Source organism: Scophthalmus maximus, chromosome 13 (genome assembly GCF_022379125.1).
Source record: "Scophthalmus maximus strain ysfricsl-2021 chromosome 13, ASM2237912v1, whole genome shotgun sequence".
In the NCBI taxonomy this organism is placed as follows: domain Eukaryota; kingdom Metazoa; phylum Chordata; class Actinopteri; order Pleuronectiformes; family Scophthalmidae; genus Scophthalmus; species Scophthalmus maximus.
Window position 1 is genome coordinate 22,793,599 of NC_061527.1, and position 19,196 is coordinate 22,812,794.

General features: G+C 41.5%; 1 protein-coding gene across 2 annotated transcripts in view; it reads right to left on the reverse strand.

Moving 5' to 3' along the window:
* Nucleotides 1-19,196, reverse strand: part of LOC118318635 (inactive N-acetylated-alpha-linked acidic dipeptidase-like protein 2) — a 398,478-nt gene that overhangs the window by 187,641 nt on the left and 191,641 nt on the right. For both annotated transcript variants that reach the window (XM_047336974.1, XM_035648477.2), the window contains 2 exons: nucleotides 9,330-9,449; nucleotides 4,611-4,743 (listed from right to left, as the gene is read on the reverse strand). In XM_047336974.1, coding sequence (XP_047192930.1) covers nucleotides 4,611-4,743; nucleotides 9,330-9,449 — 253 coding nt within the window. The remainder of the gene's footprint in view (nucleotides 1-4,610; nucleotides 4,744-9,329; nucleotides 9,450-19,196) is intronic.

Consider the following 19,196-nt stretch of genomic DNA (forward strand, 5'->3'; position numbering starts at 1 on the left):
CACACACATGTGAATATATGGCCCACAGACACACAATTCAAGATACACCAGGAGGCACCCATAATACATACACTGTTTCTGCATCTTACTTTGTTTTCATGCATGCAAAAGCACAGTCAGCTTCTTCTGCAATGCCTGCACACAGAGAGAGACGACCTGACATGCATACACGTATACATAAAATACTACATAACCGAATTGGGAAACACATACGCGCGAGTTGGCGGATGCTTTGATTTGCTGGGGCCGTCTCAGTAGGCAGAGTATGACAACACGGCGGTGATACGACGCTACACGGAACAGTCAAATTAACAAGCCCAGGAAGGAGGAGGATGGGGGGTTGGAAAGGCGGTCGACAACAAAGTCCAAACAATAAACCGAGAGGTGGGGAAATCTGGGGAACATTACACAGAGCCCTGGCAAACAGTGGAATTACATTCACTGCAAAAAGCACTGGCAGCATTTCCACTGGGGAGCACTCTTGACAGCTTCTTGTGTCTTATTTTTTTTTCTCCTTTTGAAACAGGGAGGAGCCGTTGACGCCACCGAGAACTGAGCATGTCACAAAGCTCTTAAAAACACAAAGGGCCTGAACGGTAAAAGCATTTCCAACCAAGCAAAACAGGTGCAGCCCAACAGCTTTTCGACAAACGCCAGACACACAGATCAGCGGGACATGCCACAGTTCTCTTAGAGTAAGTGCACAAGAAGTGAGGGGAAAATGGCCTACATTTGAGTAAATTGCAAGGCATTATTTTGCACCCAGAGTGTGTGTGAAGTACAACCCCGAGACAATTGGAAGTCTGAGAGAGTGAAATCCTCGTCTCGTTCTTGGTTCTCGCCACGAGGCGACGCAGTGACGCTCCCTTGAACGAACAGCAGAGCGTGTGTCTGATGAACCAGGCTTTAAACAAGACTGCACAATAAAAAAATACTGTCGTGGAACACTTTGGAGACGAGCCGATATCTAATATTTTACTGTAACATCAAATGTTTTGTAAGTTACATAATGACAGCCTTAATGTGTTCCCTATTCCCTTATTGAGGATATTTTTATGCTTTTAATTTTGCAAAGTTCCAAATACGTTGATACTGATACTCAATTTCATGAGGCTACAGCATTATCAAACGTTCTGTTCCGACGTTCACAGCACTTGGTTAAGGTTCAGGAGTTTTACAGAGATCCGTGAGGAGTGGGGATGCAGACGCTGGTCTCTGGTGGGACAGCTTAGTAGCATAGGAATATTTCTAGGAAGCAGTATATTTTTTTTAAGAGCATCTCCTTGAATGGCTGCACTTTGAATGGAATAATGGTGCAGAGTCCCTTGTTGGACTAGTGGATCCAATCTCCATCCTAAGCCGGTGACGACTCCTTTAAAATTCATTTTTGAGAAAGGCAGCCGACTGTAGGTGGTGATTAACAGAGGTGTTGTGCCGATTTTAGGCTGGAAAATATTGGGATGATGAGTTCAAGGGTATGAAGTTCTCATTTTGACCATAAAAGGACATGCTGTTTTATCACATATGAAACAGGTTTTTGTGTTTGTTATGCATGGAACTGCACTATATAATATATGTATGTATATATATATATATATATATATATATATATATATATATATATATATATATATATATCTCTGAACCGGTCTCTAATATAATATCAAAAGACATTCCATGCATTGTATGCTGTTTTATGCATATGCAAGTTTTCCCATTTAACATGCAATGGAAATATTCATACAGGCACATGGTCTAGGACATCATCTTGTGCCAAAAGGAATATAACAAGAATCACACGTACTGATATTATCTGTACAAATAGACAAACACATCACAGAAATTAGAAAGTTGAACATTTCGCAGGAGGCTAGGTGCAGAATTCATGGCCTGAAGTTAAGAGTACAATTCACGTTTACCATTTTCACAAACACACACACACACACACACACACACACATTACACGCACACTCATACACTGCCAGTACAGTCGTCAGGGTCAATAGATTCAAGTGTCTTCAGCATGCGGACTAGAGGTGAAGTGGGGATCAAACCAGCGACCTCCTGTTAAGTGGACAACCCTCTCCATCTCCTGAGCCACTGCACCTCAAATAATATGTCCTGTGTTTTTACATGACGTGTAAGAGCTTTTGCTTTGTAGCATTTACACGGTATAGCACTGATGTAAATGTGTCATCCATCGAAACCTGCACAGCGTAAGGATATGGATATGTTTATCTTTGCACCGGCGTATGATGACAGTTATGTGCTTGGTGAAAAACACCTTTTCCTCTTACCCCATCAGTCAGCACCATACGAATAATTGCTGCAATGACAATTTTTTACGAAGGCAAAAGAAAATAGGAGTAGCGGGGATAGCTTGCATACCGCATCCTATATAATGAGTCTTTTTTTTCGGGATTTAAAGGGCATCAGCAAGGGATTTGATTCTCACAAAGTCAGATGACAGATGTGGCAATGTTGGCCCCATTTTTTTTTTCTCCCTCTCGTGGGCATTACGTTCTGACACGAGGGAGGAGGCTGCATCAACTGCGCACACGTTGACGGGAGTTGTGAGGAGACACAAAAGATAATGGTCTTCCTGGAAAAACCACTGAACAGTAACAACAACAAAAAGGAAATCTTAAATCGGACGATTGCCAGGAAAAAATAGAGAAAGCCATTTCCAGCATTTTACTGTCTACTTATTTTGGATTGTTCATTTTATAACTCATCAAAGATTAAGATGCCTTTTTTAATTTGCTACTTTATAAAAAGATACTGTGTGACTTTGTGTATGTTTCCAGCTTCACCCATGCTCACTGTGATTAGTACCTTGTTGTATGTGGTTGCTTTACAACACCTGTCAAAGCCTATGAGTGTTGAGATTCTGCTGACGTGACAGAGTCAGAATGGAGGACAGACACGGACGGCAGTTGGACCCCTAGCTGCACAACAACAAATTCTGTAGTGAACAGTGACAGGACAGGACGTTTTGTTTCTTGATTCCTTTACCAAGTTAACACTATGGCATCAGCACCCTTTCAAGGAAGCTTCCAAGGTCGGTTGGTCTGCTCCACACTCGCTCTGAAGCAGTCCATTGACCACATTGGAGTGCTTCACTCTTTGGTCTGAACACACAGTTTAAAGAGGGCAAACATCCAACAGTGAGGCTGATGTGATTTTTTTTCCGCCGGACGACATACTGCACATGAATTGTTTCAGAGGAATCCCTCGTGGTTCGGTCGTTGAACTGACGGGCACGGCAGACCCCACCACTGACATTAAAATGTACGCAGTTAGATAAAAATCACTGAGTTTTGATTAATTGTATGGCTACTGCAGAAAAAAAATAACCTTGTGTCATGTGTCCTGTTTTCTCGAGTTTATTTCACTAGTCGTAGTTTTTGGCCTGAACATGAATCTTAATGAAGATTTTTTTTCTTGCAAAAATAAAGAGCGTTAACCGAGGCAGTCTCCGGCAGCTGGATAAAGTATGGTTGATATGACTAATGAGGTGTCCTTTTACATCTTCTGTTCTTCTGAGCTGTATTAGCACCGGGGACCTGAGAGCAATGCAAGTGGTGAGAGACCAGACAGCCAGCATCTGTCTCGCTCTATTCCACTTAAACACACACACACGGACACACACACGGCCGCTCACGTGCTCCTGCAGCAGTCCAGACATCTGGCAGGACTCTACTGGGTCCCACTGCTGTGGTACTGGGACTCTTACAAGGACTAAAGATACTTCAGCGGTAATGACACGTCCCCATTGGCCAGACCGGGCAGAAAAAACAGGAAGTGGGAACAAGACAGAGGGTCAGAGGTGTCACCCATCGTGGGAGGGGGAGTTAAATACAGTAGAAGAGACACAGGGAAACAGAGAAAGATATTACTGTATGTGCTCTAGGGTAACAAGTGTGAGTAAGTTTAAGGCACTGGCCACGTTCCAGAGAGGTTGTGCTTAAATTGATCTGTGGTTCAATTATCAGTAATTGAAGAAAAAAAAATATGTTTCATTCCAGGTGAAAACTTATAGTATTATTATTTATGTTTCCCGCATACAAGGTTGGTTTAACTTTGATGTCAATTTTTTGTATTCTTTTTTCTTTATTTCTACTGTATCTGGTTATATCAAAAGTATCTGTATACACATCCCTAAAACTGTTCAACTCCAATCAACATTATAAACCCCATGCGACTTATCGACAGATTATGCAGGGTCACACGTTTGTGCTTGCCCCGTGTACATGTGGGTTGTAGGTGTGGTACTCAGGGGTGTGTGGTGTTGGCTTTGCTCCTGCAGGTCATTTGGTCTTGATGAATGTGAGATAAACTGAGAGCTGTGTTTCAAGCCACAGCATCAAGTCATGTCCTTTTTATATGGGCGGAGGACTTGGACCCTCTGTAGTCTGAGATATTCAAAGACAGAGTGGTATCTTTTGCAATTTGTATGACGTTGTACCGTGCTTTTTCTTTTTCATCATAATTTTTTTTGGAGAGTTGTGGTATTAAGATTTTCTCCTGTGTAGCCCCAAGGTAGAACAAAAGAAAATGGATTTCACAAGTCAAAACACACCATAGGTCATTGACACGCAATCACTCACCGATGGCAGGGTTTCCTCCGGGGTTGAGTGTGACTCTGAAGGCTTGATTCCAGGTGGGGCGGCCGGGGGGAGCGTCGCAGGGGTCAACATAAAGCAGAACGCCCCCAAACCCCAGCTCTGAGAGCAGGGACAGCTGGACATCCAGACAAAGACACAAATAGCGAGAAAAAAAAGAGATGGCACCATCAGAATAGCACAAAAACACAGTGTCAAGTCAGAGTCAAGGTTCATTTGAAACCATATTGGTTGTTTTCCGTTGGGGTTAAGCAGGACCCAAAATGCAGGTATGAGGGAAAAGGGATTAATGCAAAGCAACAAAGAAACAGACCTCCAGTCTTTTCAGGGGAAAAATAAACAAAATTCAAAACTCAACAAAGGAACATGGAAAACAAGTACTGAGGTGAATATGGCATGGAATGGCTACACAGAGAAACACAGGGATAAAAAGAGATACATTTATGAAACAACGAGAACTAAGGGCGGCACAAAGAATATATACACACAGGAGGGCACAGGTAACGATACACTGGGAATGGGTGCAAGACGATCACAGGGAATGACAAGAAGTAACACAAGGGATCACAAGAAAGTAGCTTTGCATAAACAGAAACACACAAGGAAGGGCAATCCCTGAAATAATACATGATGAAGTCCACAAAGTTCAAAAGAGTCTATAAAAAGTTCTTAAAATCTTTTATAAAGGTCCAAAAGACGTCTTGGTCCTAGAGGACCATTACAGATTGTTTTGGTCTTTTGGCCTCCTGGGGGAAGCATGGCTGAAAACAACACACATATTATCACATAAAGATGTTAAGATATAATTGTAGGCAATTATATATTTATATACAGTATATGTACACATAATTGGTTGACCGAGACATAAACGGCACCATTAAGTCCAATTAGTATTTCTAAGAGTGTGTCTGTTAAAACTGCCATCTGAATGTGTTCTCTTGGCAAAAGCAAACTTTAACTTCAAAGTCAAAATTTTGCACTTGTATATTTAAGTTAAGTATAATTTAAACTCTTAGTTAATATGAGTTAATATATTAAGTTAATATATTAAGTTTCAAGTTGCAATTTGCCTTAGCAATGGAAAATCAGTTCTTACCATCAATGTGTGTGTTTTTAAAAGACAAACGCCTCAGTTCTGGCACCGTCTAGGCACTGCTACTGGTTTAAAAGTATCGAATTAGCCCCAGTATCAGAAAAAAAACCAACTAAATATACCCAACCATACTTGGGACAATGCAGGTGTGCAATAAATCATATTTAATCAAATAAGTAGGCTCACAATGTCTGTTGGCTGGTGGGCTAGTTGGCAGATAAAAAAAAAAAGTGTTCACAATTCAAATTCAGGTAGCAGGAATAGGCAAAACATGTACAGGAAAACACAAGGGGTGACTGGGCACTGGCCTCACACGTTAGAACATGGCGGACAGTCACTGAAGTGGGAGACCAGACAAAGACAGGAAGTAAAATAAGCCAAAGACACACAAGAGACGTGAGAAACTATAAAGTAAAACTGGAAATGATAAGCTCAAAGAAATATAAAACCCAAGTCTGTATAGGGGCAGATCATAACATACTCTCAATATCTGAAAATCAATAATATTCCTGGTGAAAACACCACTTGCTGCACTGTATGTTCATTTATTACTAATACTGAAGGGACTTCCGACTTGGTTGTTTTTTTTTTCCGCATGATGACCAAAGGTTATGCTGTTTGTTTAGCCAGCGTCACTTAGCAACAATAGAGAGGATGAGGCTCTGGGTGGGATGACGTGTGTTGCAGCCGCTCTGTGCAGAGCAGTATTTCACTGTTGTCCATAGGAGATGTAGCGTCCTTGTTTTTTTTATGGGCATGGATGACTATTTTATTGAATATTTGACACCAGCCATGGTCATTCTCCTCTCATCACAATGGTGTCCTTCACTGGGAAACAGGGACAGCACACACACACACACACACACACACAGAAACACACAACGCACGTGCAGATTGTGAATCGCCCCTCAAAGGCTTTTCATTTTGTCTGCAGTACAAGCAATACTGTTCTTGCTGACAAAGTTGGATCATTTGTGACGATGACATTCCCAGTCACCAGAAAAAGAGTTGCTCTTGTGGTTTTCTTCACAAATCCCACCAATGCACCATAGCTTCCAGCCCCGTTTACTGACATATTTCCTATAGATGTAGCTGCAGATGTCCTTTTCGTCACCGCTCCTCAGCCAGCTGAGCCTTTGTGACTGACGTGGCCCAACAACACACCCTCTGTTCCTCTTACCACCTTCATCCGAAATCACAATCAACAGTGCCAGAATACATACGTGCATACATGCCAAAGGGCATGATGGGAGGTTCATTTTCTTAATTGTGCCATGCAGCGCACTTGTGTGGAAGCATCCGCATTTGTCGTTTTTCAACTCTTTCACTCTGTGATTCCCATTCTGTAGTTATAGAAGATACACACATGACTGCCATTCACATGGATCATCGTGACAAGCTTGGATCAATGAATAACTGTGCCGCAACATGACAATATACAGTAATGAGCTCACATTGGGATTCTATTATCGAATAAGTTGATATGAACGGAGCTAAACGAGTTAACCAGCATGCTGAAAACGTGTTTCATGTGCGTGTATCAAATATGAATGTAGCTGCGCGTGCAACAGAGGGCCTGCAGTCACCGTCATACACTCATTAGTGAGAGCACAAGGCCCATCGATCATTCTTCTCCACTTACATGTAAAGGACAACCGTTTCTCTCGGCCCGCTGGCGCGCAGGGACGTCGCGGAACACACATGATCAAATATGTCACAAAATGTGGACGAGGAGGAAACTGGGTCAGCGGCTTGTTCCCTGAACGGTCCCATGGGACGGCAGTCCGAGTCTGATATAATGGATTTTTTAAAAGGCTCGCAGTGTAAATGAAAATTCAGCATGAAGACCCCTCCTTTAAGCATTTCCTCTCCTTTTTTTTTTTTAACCTCAATTTACTTCTGTTACAACTCATTAGCAGCCGTGTTTTTCACTGACCTCACATTCAGAAGTAGTTAAATATTCAACGAATAAAAGCAAACGAAAGGGCTAAAAATGCGCCGATTGGTCGCAACAGTCAGGACCAGACGGTGTTTTTGATCGCTGCAAATAATATGATGACTTTCTAGTATATTGCTGGATGCTAAATGTGAAATTTTGGACTTAAGAGAGACATAAGATAAACTTAGACAAAAACAGTTTTAACCCTGGTCCTATGACTACATTTCCCAGAGCTTTCAACTGCAACTGAGCAGCTTCTGTCCACTATGGGAGACACGTGTGCAACACTGTTGTCTTTCGTGTCCAACAATGAACTTTGACAGCACAAACGTTAAGCCAACACCGATGATGATACTACGGATGGCTCTCATGTAAACAGATCCATCTTCATGATGAGGTGATGATGTGGACTGTACGACACAGATGAAAGCTCAACAAAAAGAAGAAAAAAATGGGCCTATGTGGCCTTTGAGTTTGGATTGAATAGACAACAATCAGGGTCAACAATGAGCTAAGATGAGAAAAAGTAAAGACCAATTGCTTTTACTGCTACTCTCAATCATTAGAATACAGAAAAACAATTAAATACATTTTTCAGTAGCCCGTTAGAGTAGCTGTCGAGACATTTCTGTCGCAGCAGAATTGCAGCAAGAGAATTTAAGAAATTTTATTGTGCCATAAACAGTGTTGTAAGTTAAATCCATGTGTCTTATTGGCAGTTCCTACTCTGAGAGTACAGTATATGTGATTTATCATGCTATCACTTTTGAGCTGCTCTTATGAATGTCAGGAGCAGGAGGACCCAAATGGAAAGTGCCCAATGATGATAAAAAAAAAAACTGGGAACCAAAAACACTTGGAAACACACAGGTATAATAACCAGGAGACACACGAAAAAACTGAAACAGACGACTAAATAGCCACATCAGGCACAGCATCAAAACTTATTTGACATTTGTGTGTTTATGTTTAGTCAGTGAGCTGACCTACAGGCCGACACGCAATTGCGCCTGAAGCCACTTACAGCATACATTTCAACTTCTCGTTTCACAGAAGTCCTCAATTCAGTGTATTGACATTTGCATAATTGAATTACTTTTAATCGAGTGGAAACGGCAGATAAATTAATCCATGATTAACTTGTAAGTAGAAGTTTATGTTTTTTGGAATTTATATTTTCCCTGCCATCTTGTAATTGCCGGGGGGGGGGGGGGGGGGTCTGCTTTGAGCTAAATCTGGCACAGGATCCGAGCAGGAAGAGGAATAATCAATCAATGCATTGCTAATGTTTTTTCTCATGAAGGCAAGTTGACTTCGACACCTTTGCACTGAAGACGTGAAGACACAGGAGTCAGGTTAAAATGATATAAAGAATTGGTGCATGACTGGCCATATGCCCCTTTCAGTTTGAAACTAGTCCCTTTGCGGTGAGCTGTACCGGGATATATCGAAATACCTGAGATCACTTTGGAAACTCATTACATGAAAATCAGGTTTTGAATCTTACTTTGCTCCAACATGTAAAGATCAAAAGGTCTCATTCCTCAGTCTGGGTGACTATTTTTTTCCTGCTGCAGGTTTGTAGCATCAGGTAAATCTCAAGTGGGGCATGAAATCAAGCCCGTGATTCCCTTATCAGAAGGACAGAGGGGAGACGGAGCTCACATCTTACCTTGTACAGCAAAGGTGCTTGGCCAAGTTTGACCACTGCAATCCGGTTGGTGAGGTTCAGGCTGTCCTTGGCTCGCCTCAGGTCATCCACCCTGCCATACTGGACATCCACCACCTCTCCCTGATGAACAGAAAAAAACACAGCAGAGGCTCAGGGATCAGCAGTAACTAATATGTTATTAAAACGCCTTTAATCAAATGTTTTCCCAAGACGTTTGTGCATAGTAATATACTAGGCAGATGTCAGGGGGGCCTTCAGGCCTTCATGTGCCTCAGTCAGCAGTGTGCTCACCGGCTCTCTGTGTGCGAGCAGATGCTGGGCAAGACACTCAAGCCTATAGGTGCCGATTCAGGGCCTCGAGCACCCACAGAGCACCCACGTGGGCCAGCATACAGTCCAATCTAAATTTACATTGATTTGATATCAGAGTTCATCAATGCCGCAAGATTGGATCGATTGGAAGGACTACCTGTCTGTGACCCTAACTGCCAATCAGAGCGTCGCCCTGGGTGATCCAATTCTGTATTTACCCAACTTGAATGAACTGTCCCAAGCATGTATTACGAAACAGAAACCTAGATGTAATTGTGGATGTATTCACAAATTTGAGTTGGATTGTGCACTTGGCCTTTGTGTTCATGCAAGCCTCTTTACTTAGCCGTTTGCTGAATCTCAGTGTGCGTGAGACTGTTGGCAGTGATCATTTCCTAAGGTGCATTTTACTTCTTTGTCCAACGATTGATGTAGGATAAGGTTTTTGCATGAAGTTTACCTTGGGCGTTGGGATTGGGGATTCAACTGTATAGAGGTCCCAGTGGCAGTAACATTAATCGGTGCTGCTAATCCCGCTTTTGCCCCTGATGGCTGTGACATTCATAGAAAAGCGCTGCATATTGAAGTGCTGTATGAATGTGCGTGCGCGTGTGTGTGTGTGTGTTTGGAGGTGAATATGAACTGATCTGATTTGAAGAATTTGAAATGCCTTTCTATGCAATTTACAAACGTAGCCATACAATCTCAATCAGCAGCATAGCCTGGCAATAGCACCTGAATACTTCCCACACTGAAATCACTTTGGCCAAGAATGTGTTTGCATTTGTGTGTGTGTGTGTGTGTGTGTGTGTGTGTGTGTGTGTGTGCGATTGACTGAGCGAGTGTCATCATCTCCAAAATTAAAGTGTCCTAGAAGTTCTTGAGGAAAGTCAAAGCATTACTTTTTTGGGGTCTCTCTCCTCCTCTCTCTCTCTCTCTCTCTCTCTCTCTCCCCCCACTCCTTCACTGCATCACCTGGGCCTGATTCATTTTTCATGTGGCCTGGGGGCGAGAGTAACACAATGCTGCAGCGGATAGAGGGAGGGAGAGCAAGGGGGTGCCTGAATGTGTGTGTGTGTGTGTGTGTGTGTGTGTGTGAATGAGAGAGAGAGAGAGAGAGCACATCTTTTTGCATCGGGAGAGCCCAGGAGAGGAGAGCGAGAGAGATTTATCGCCCATGCCCGCATTTGCATCATAAAAGGCCTCCATTTAAACTGCAGACCATGGAACAGTATGAGACACAGCAAATTGAAATACAGAGCAACCTCTGTACGCACCGAGATGGTGCTGTTTGAACTATATCCATCTTTCTTCTACCTCTCTGCATTTTGACCCCTTTCATTTCATCTAAGGGAGGTAATGCAATTAACAATATAGGGCTAAGTAGCCTCTGTACGACTCATGCGCTGGCCATAATTCTCCTGTTGAGAGGGGGACTTTTTTTTTCCTCCTCTTAAAATAGCCAGAACCCCAATGCTGAATTTGCTTGAGCTTTTGAAGGATGGTGAAGGAGGCCAGCCCATCTTGTTGGAATGTATTGGTGACCACGCTTGTGCAATTTAACATATCAAATTAGAAAATATTCAGTGTATCTGCTGAAAACTCTGTCTGGTGGTTTAAACCGCATGCGATTAATCCATTAGAGGAGGGCGAAACTCTCCACTGAAAGTCGTGCTAATGAAATGTTTTAATGCGTTAATGGATTTCTAAGCTAGAAGAGAGATATATCCAGATCATCTTCACAACGGAGGCCCGGGACTGTATTCATAAAGTGTCTCAAAAAAGAAATCAGTCCACACTGGCCTGAAATTCTCAGTGATGCACACGTCACTCTTTTTTTTTGCCGCAGGGAAAATAAAGCTTTGCAACAGTAATAAATAAACAATTACAAAAGTGGTAAATAAAACAGCGCCTCAGAGATAATGTGCATGACGTCCCCATTTAGACGACACTAAAACTGTCACCTGCTTAATTATCATGACGGATAGCTCAACTTAATTCTAACACTTAGCATGTTAAATAGTAATAATAATACTTCTTTCGTTTATGTATTCATTAAATGTTATTTATCATTATCATACAGCAGAACAAACATATTTGAGAGATATGCAATGCATTGTTATGATTTAGTTCCCAACATTGGTTGACATGAGAGGAGACTAGAAGATACAATGTTTTTCCACGTGTGGAGAAATTCCACTGGCCCAAAGCAAGTTTTCAACATTAGATAAGATAAGATAAGATAAGATAAGACTTTATTAATCCCACACAGGGGAAATTCACTTGTTACAGCAGCAGCACGAGTCAAAAAGGCATCAGGGAAGAGGTAGAAATACATAATAAATGATTATATTAGAAAATAGATTGAGTATGTTACAACACATATAATAAGAAATATAAAAACAAATATACAAGACATCATTCTGTCTTGTGCAATCCATGCAGGATATAATACCTGTATAGTCAGTGTAAAACAATTCGCGTTTCCCTCTGTAGGTCTTCAATGGTATATTTTTTGCATTAGATTTTACACATATAACCTTGTATATATACCTCATATATAACATATATAACCTCGTGAACTGAGGAGCCACAGACTCTTGTGAAAGCAGTCTCTCCGTTTGCTAAAAGCGCAGGAATGATTCGGAGTGATTTGATATGTGAGAACACCTTGATCTACATCAAAATGAAGGGTAAGAGGTGAAGGAAGGGATGGGGGAAAAAGAACAATGCACGGCTTTTTATCTTTCCCAGCGTCTTTTTGCTAAATACTATGTGAAGGCACGGGAAAATCAGCCATGTAGGGAGGAGACAGAGGAGGTCATGGATTGTTTGCGGTCTACTGATTGAAGTCCGCTCAAATCCACCTTGTAATTAACTCTCATCGCGTAAAGTAGATGAAGTGTCCTCACAGTCACACTGTCACCATGTCACAGAGTGGCAGGCTGAGGGGGGGCCCGTGTTGGGAAAGCCATTCCCGAAAGGCTTCACGAGCCGCCAATTAATGCACATTGCAAAAAAGATTGAGCTACAGTAAAGCTGCATTTGACAGGTTCAGCTATTGGAATATATGGAACCGGACAAAAGTGGGCAGAATGTTCTGTAAAAAATTCTGTGTTACCGCTGGCCCCTTAGGTAAGATAAGTCTAAATTCTCTCACTATTTAAAATGAAGCGACAATCTGAAACGTTGAAACACATCACGAATGTTAAGTCTTGCCTTGGCGTGTGTTTTGCACAGAATGGCAGATGAACTGTATTGTAATCTGTGAAAAATGTATGTAAAATCCAGTTCTTTCTTTTTTACTATTGCAAAACCATTTTTATCAGAAACTACTTAAATACCAAGAATTGCACACAGGTCTACCAAGATTTCATTAAAAAGAAGTGCCACCAACATGTGGCTCAGCTGCATATTCTCCTTTAAATTACAATAACCATTTCATGTTTGAGGGCCATGGCCATTACACATAGCAGACTATACAAGCTGAAAGACCTCTAAACGGCGTGCCTGTTTTCTCTGCATGTATTCACCAGCCCATTGATTCGTTCTCTCGGAGCCAGAAGCTGCAGAATTTTCATAATCACAATTTAGGCCGCCCGTATAGAGCAGGAAATGTTTTAATTAGATTCCGAAGCAGTGCTGATATTTGCATATTAATGTGGAAAAAAAACTGCTTTTCTTGAGACTGCGAGAACTCCATAATGCCGTGAGAGACAGAGTTCACATTAATTGCAGCCATGATTTATGTGAAGATAACTGTGATGACATAGCACCAGTTTCCAAATAACCTCAATTACCTTAATTACAGATCTTATTAGTAGAGCTTATCATATCAAATGTATTGTGGTTGATGAGGGATTAAGCGGCTCGAGTGTCTTGTTAATTTAAAACCTGTCTATTAAAGTCATTATTTAGACTGAGGAGCAATATACTGTAGTAAATATAATAAGATCAAGGCTATTTTTAGTCTTGATGGAAACAGGTTTGGAATATTTCTGTAGGCATATCGCCTTTAACTATGTATCTTATTTGCAATGAAGTGTATTTAGCTTTAATAAAAATCTAATTTAGCACGCAATTCTGTATTTAATGATTCACCTACCGTAGGAAAGATGATATCATAAGTTAGTGAAAAGCCTCAACATGAGCAAAATAACAGAGCAGGGCTCCCAGAGTAATTAGACTATTATCTGGTTTAGTTTGTTGGGATATACTGTACTTAATCATTCGTTGACGTATCATTATTTTGGAGTGCACATTGTACCAATTAGTCAATTTACACACAGGAGGCAAATCGTGCAAATGTTTACTCTGTGGTTATGGATTCAATAGTGCACATATGCATATAGATGTACCTGTACGGTATTAAACACATACCCACATATTGTTAACCCACTGGATCTATTCAGTATGCTGTCCTGAGCGTGGTGTATTTATAATTGGTTGTGTGGGCTGTTAATGTGTGAGTGGTTACATGAATGTGTGTATTCATGCGTGTGGAGGCTGTGTGAGTGAAAGTACGGAAATGAGGGAAGTATGTTGGTGGATTCATAGGGAGGAAGAGCGTGTGTGTGTGTGTGTGTGTGTGTATGCAAAACAGTTTGTGAGGTGCACTGCAATCAAAAGCAACTTTCCCCGAATTACCAGATTCCTCCTAATTCCCGTCATGATGGTGTAAAATACAACAAAGACAACCCTGGATCTACAAGGAAGAACAGCCCTTTCATCACCGCTGTGATGATCTCCGCAGCCTCAGCGGAGTGTGTGGCCCCTGCACCAACCCTCCAGCCGTTGTGTGTGAGCCTATGGCAGAGACGGCTGAGAGCCTGCCCTCGCCGACTCGGCCGCGTTTGCCTCCAAAAGTTACAGACATGAGATGAGCCATATACACTCGTGATCTTCTAAGCCTTCGCTTTTCACCAAAGAAGCATTTGTGCCGCTCTCCGGAGAGTCCTCCACTTTGGCTCCAGACGTTTCAACCCCCAGGAAACAAAACCCAGTGCTGTAAATAAGGCTCTCCAGAGCAGCTGGGTTCCCACTGGTGTCCTCACACACATCCTCCGGCAGACATGGTGACCATCGACCATGATGACCAGCCTGCTCCCACAGCTGCAGTTTCCTGTCAGTCATGAAACTGATCGAGACCCCTCTTTTTTTGGCCCCCTTCTCTTCCACATTGTTCCACCTAGGAACGCCATTCAAACATCAAAACGTTCAGCTCAATGCTTGTGTTCAATTTTATCGCTACTTCCATACTTCGAAATATTCAACGTTTTCAGCGATTGTTTAGTAATCACACATTAACAACCCATTTCCCACTTTTCCAACTCTTCAGACTCCTTCAGCTTCTTCGTCGAAATTCAAGCAGGCAATCCGGGGAAGCGTCGACCCTTTCGACAGCCAGCATTCACGCCGCAATTTCTTCAGGAATTTCCTTTTCTAGGTGTTAATCTGGAATGGGGAGACCGCATTTGTCCTTATGTCTTTTGACAGCAGGAGGCCGAAAGTAGCTTCTCATAAAGTGCAGCATTTCAGATATACAGTATTTCCTCAAAGGGAGAGGTTCCCAACATCTCTAATACACTTGAAGACTTTTCTCAGTGAATATGTCAGCTATTGCCTATAGGCACCTGGGTTTGGGCATAGGAATTATCCTACTGTAGGCAAGGTGAATAAAAGATTAGTCAGATCTAATGTCGGTGCTGTCCTTAAAACCTCTTCATCATCTCCTCCTCCTTCAGTGGTTTGGGGTTCCAGCGTTCCGCTCTTCTTTGCCAGGCAGCAAGTACGTGAGCCACCTTTCGCTTCTTTCTAATTCTCCCATCTTTGTTACATGCCCGGCTTGCCCCCTTACTCAGGGTTCAAGAGGCGCTGGCATAAGTCAGTGTTGACAGAAAGCATGACCAATACCAAAGCCCACCGGGGGCGATTAAAAAATTCCAAATAAGGTCTTCACAAGTGCACTGCATAAACACGGGGGGTTGGGATTTACCCAACACACAAAGGAACAGAAATTGAAAGGTGTGTGTGTCTGTGTGTTTGTGTGTGTGTGATAAGTCTTTACTATAGCTGTGTTGAATTCGTCAGAGGCTTTTCCCCATGCACAGCCTGTCCTCGGAGGGCTTTAAAGTAAGTATATTACCGTATAAAGCATCAGTGAGCTTTTTGACGCTGCTACGTTGAGTCACGTAATGAAGCCTGCTCCTGTATCCCGGCTTACCGTCGACTTTGTCATTTGCATCCCGCTGGATTTGAAGGGATCTGAAGTGAATTGAGTTTGTCCTCTATATAAATCATTCCTGTCAAGAAACTTAACTGTTACACACTCTGGTCAAACAATCCTCTGACTGAAGAGGACAATAAAAAACAAAGGTATGCCAACACGCTGATGGTATGAAATATAACACCACAGAGTTCATAATATACGATTAAACCAAATAGCACATATAGATTACAGAATCCTTGTAGTTATAAAATATTACGATTGTATGGCTTTTACTTCAAATACTGTATAGATGTACTTTATCCCTCCTTTTTCACAAAGTGCATAAAGACCATAATGAAACATTTCATAAATTGCTTGGGAAATTGTCAGGGGGTGAAGGAGTACATAACACAAATATTTGTTTGCTATAAAATGGATTAATTTACAGTAATATTGTTCCAACAGGGTTGTTGCAGGAGTCAGGATGAATCAATTCTGGTTTTGCCTGAAAGAGAGCAGTAGATTTACTCTGGAGAGAAATATTGAAGGTATTTTTAAACAAGGTTTATAATTTGGTCAGTCAATCAACGCCACGGTTAGATTTAGTTGACAAGTCAGCTATTCATTTTAAAGTAACCGGATTTGTTAAATTTATTTATTGAATATAATGTAACATTTTTAAAAAAATAGTATGATTAATTTCACGTCCGAGAATGTTCTGCTATTTATCGGGGAAATATATTGCAAAATTGCAAGTTACCATCTGCTACAATGTCCATGCAGTATTCACTTACTGCCAACTTATTCATGTGTGTCTTACATGTTCTTACGTGTCCTTACAGCTGTGACCAGATGGTCCTGAGGCCCTGGGGAAGGGGAGGCGGTACTCTCACTTCACTTGATGGATAACAACCTCTGGCGAACGTGTTCTGTACCGGGAGGATTTTCCGTACCTCATGGATATTGATATCGGGCCGGGAATGCTGCTTGTGTATTTTCTCAGCGTGTTTCTTCACGAGTCCTACTGCCCCTGTGACAACTCGGTCCTACTCTGGTGTCACTTTAAACATCTGATCCTATTCTTCAACCACTATTCTTCTTCTATCACTGGTTATTTCCTTTTTTTAATATCATAAAAATAACCACGCATCCTGTTAGCTGTGCATTTCATGCTCTGCAAATGAAGGGGGTACGAAATTAAATATTCCAATATATATACTGAAATGAAATTCTCAGGTCCGATTTATGACATCTTCTTTCCAATTGCAAAAAATATGAACATACACACCATCTACTACATGTTCTTGACAAACTGAGTGAGCAGTTCAAATGTAGTGTCTGGTGAAAGCATGCAGCAGCATGGCTAAGAGAAACTGCCCCATAAGCAGTTGTCACAGCGTCAAACCCTAATAATCACTGTCTATATATATAGAATTGACTAATGGAGGCGTCACTTCATAGATGCTGTTAATGCTTATATGCAGTAACCCAGCGAACTCAGAATTTCAGCTCAGGTCTTAAGCTGTTTGCATGAAGATTAGATTCCCCATGACCGAGCTGCTCTGTAACCATGAATAAGCAAGTTAACAAACATTCTCATCCCTCTTTCCCCTGCTCATTAAGTACTGCAATATTTTTAATAATATGTATATTTGGATCAGCCCACAGGGTTTCATGTGATAATTCTGAAGTTGTGTAAATTCTGATCCAATACATTAAGTGATACAATTGGGGGTTACTTGAAAGTGCTGACATGTGAGATAGCCATATATATATATATATATATATTCCCTGCGATTTCTAACTTGTAATTGTAGATTAATTCATAATATATGCAAAATAAATTATGTAATTAATATTAACTTGCATTTAAAGAGAGTACAGAAAATCATTGCGGAATCCACAACTATTTATAGACAACACAATCCCAATTACAATTTCCCAATCTTGTCTATATGTGCCTCAATGATTGCACCATGCTACAATGATCTGTCTTAGGTAACATAATAAACAGATATTTAGGAGATGAAAAAAATGGACACACTATGGCTACAGGCTATTGCCAGTAAACAAAATAACACAAATTATAATATAGAGAAAAATCAAAAACAATTATAATATATTTTGAATCCATGTGTAGATTTTTCTGAACATTTTTAGACTTGCCTTTAATTAAACAACCCTAACCCAACAAGTTCTAATGAACTAACATTTATGTGTATTAACTAAATCTAAAATGATTGTAGTGTACTACTGCCTTGGTGAACTAGACATAGGATACTGGTTAGTGGCTGTTGTTAGCTTTGTCGGCAAAAATCAATGAACACGTAAAAAATAACACCTTTTGTCATGTAATGGCAACTGTTCTCACTCAGGCTTCCATAACTAAATTCTAAATGTAAAGTGTGTATAACATAACCATTTTCTTATTTAACAACAAAAAATGGCATACAGCAATCACCAAGCATATTATCTTTTTCTGGACCACATCGAGAAAACAATGCAAACTTGTTACTGGATACTTCCTATTTCTTTGTGTGTGTGTGAAAGCGCATTGTCCCTTCAGCACGAGCAAAACAGTGCCACCAGCAGCAGGACTTATTAGCCCAGTAAACTTGCACTGGGCCGCCGTCCATCCATCACAAGAGACATATTTAATTGCCTGAAAGCCATATTTAGATCCAGCTAACCGCCGCTTAATTCAAGGCAACGTGCAGGAACGCAGCTAGGAAATAATCTGGTGATGGATGACTATGACCCTCCTATGGGTAGACTCCGATGAGTGGACAGCTGGATGGATCGAGCACAGCGGAGAAAGGAGAGCGAGGGGAGGTAGAGAGGGGGGAGAGAAAAAAGAGGAGGAAAACTTGGTATTCAGAGACTCGCTGCAACTTTTCATCTGCCCTCGGGCCGGGCAGGGGCTCAAGGGAATAACAAGCGTCTCCTTCAACCCTTTTCTCTGTTCCCGGGATGCAGAGAAGTAAAGCCCTCTAAAAATAGTGTGACTATATTTCTTTGTGAGTGTGTGTATATGTGTGTTGTGTGTGTGTGTGTGTGTGTGTGTGTGTGTGTGTGTGTGTGTGTGTGTGTGTGTGAGAGTGTGTGTGTGAGTGTGTGAGTGTGTCTGCTGGCTAGTGCGGGCGGACTACATGCATAATGACTTCCATTAACCTTCTCACTCCTGACGGATGGTGGAAAAAGATGCATGGAGCATGAAACAAATACCATGTTGGAGATTTTTACGATTTCTGCACCGAGTTTGCTGGTGCTGTTCTAATCCTGGAGTCGTTTCTTATCTAAGTGTAACGTGTAATGTGTGTGAACTACCTCTTGTCTTGCCTCAGGCA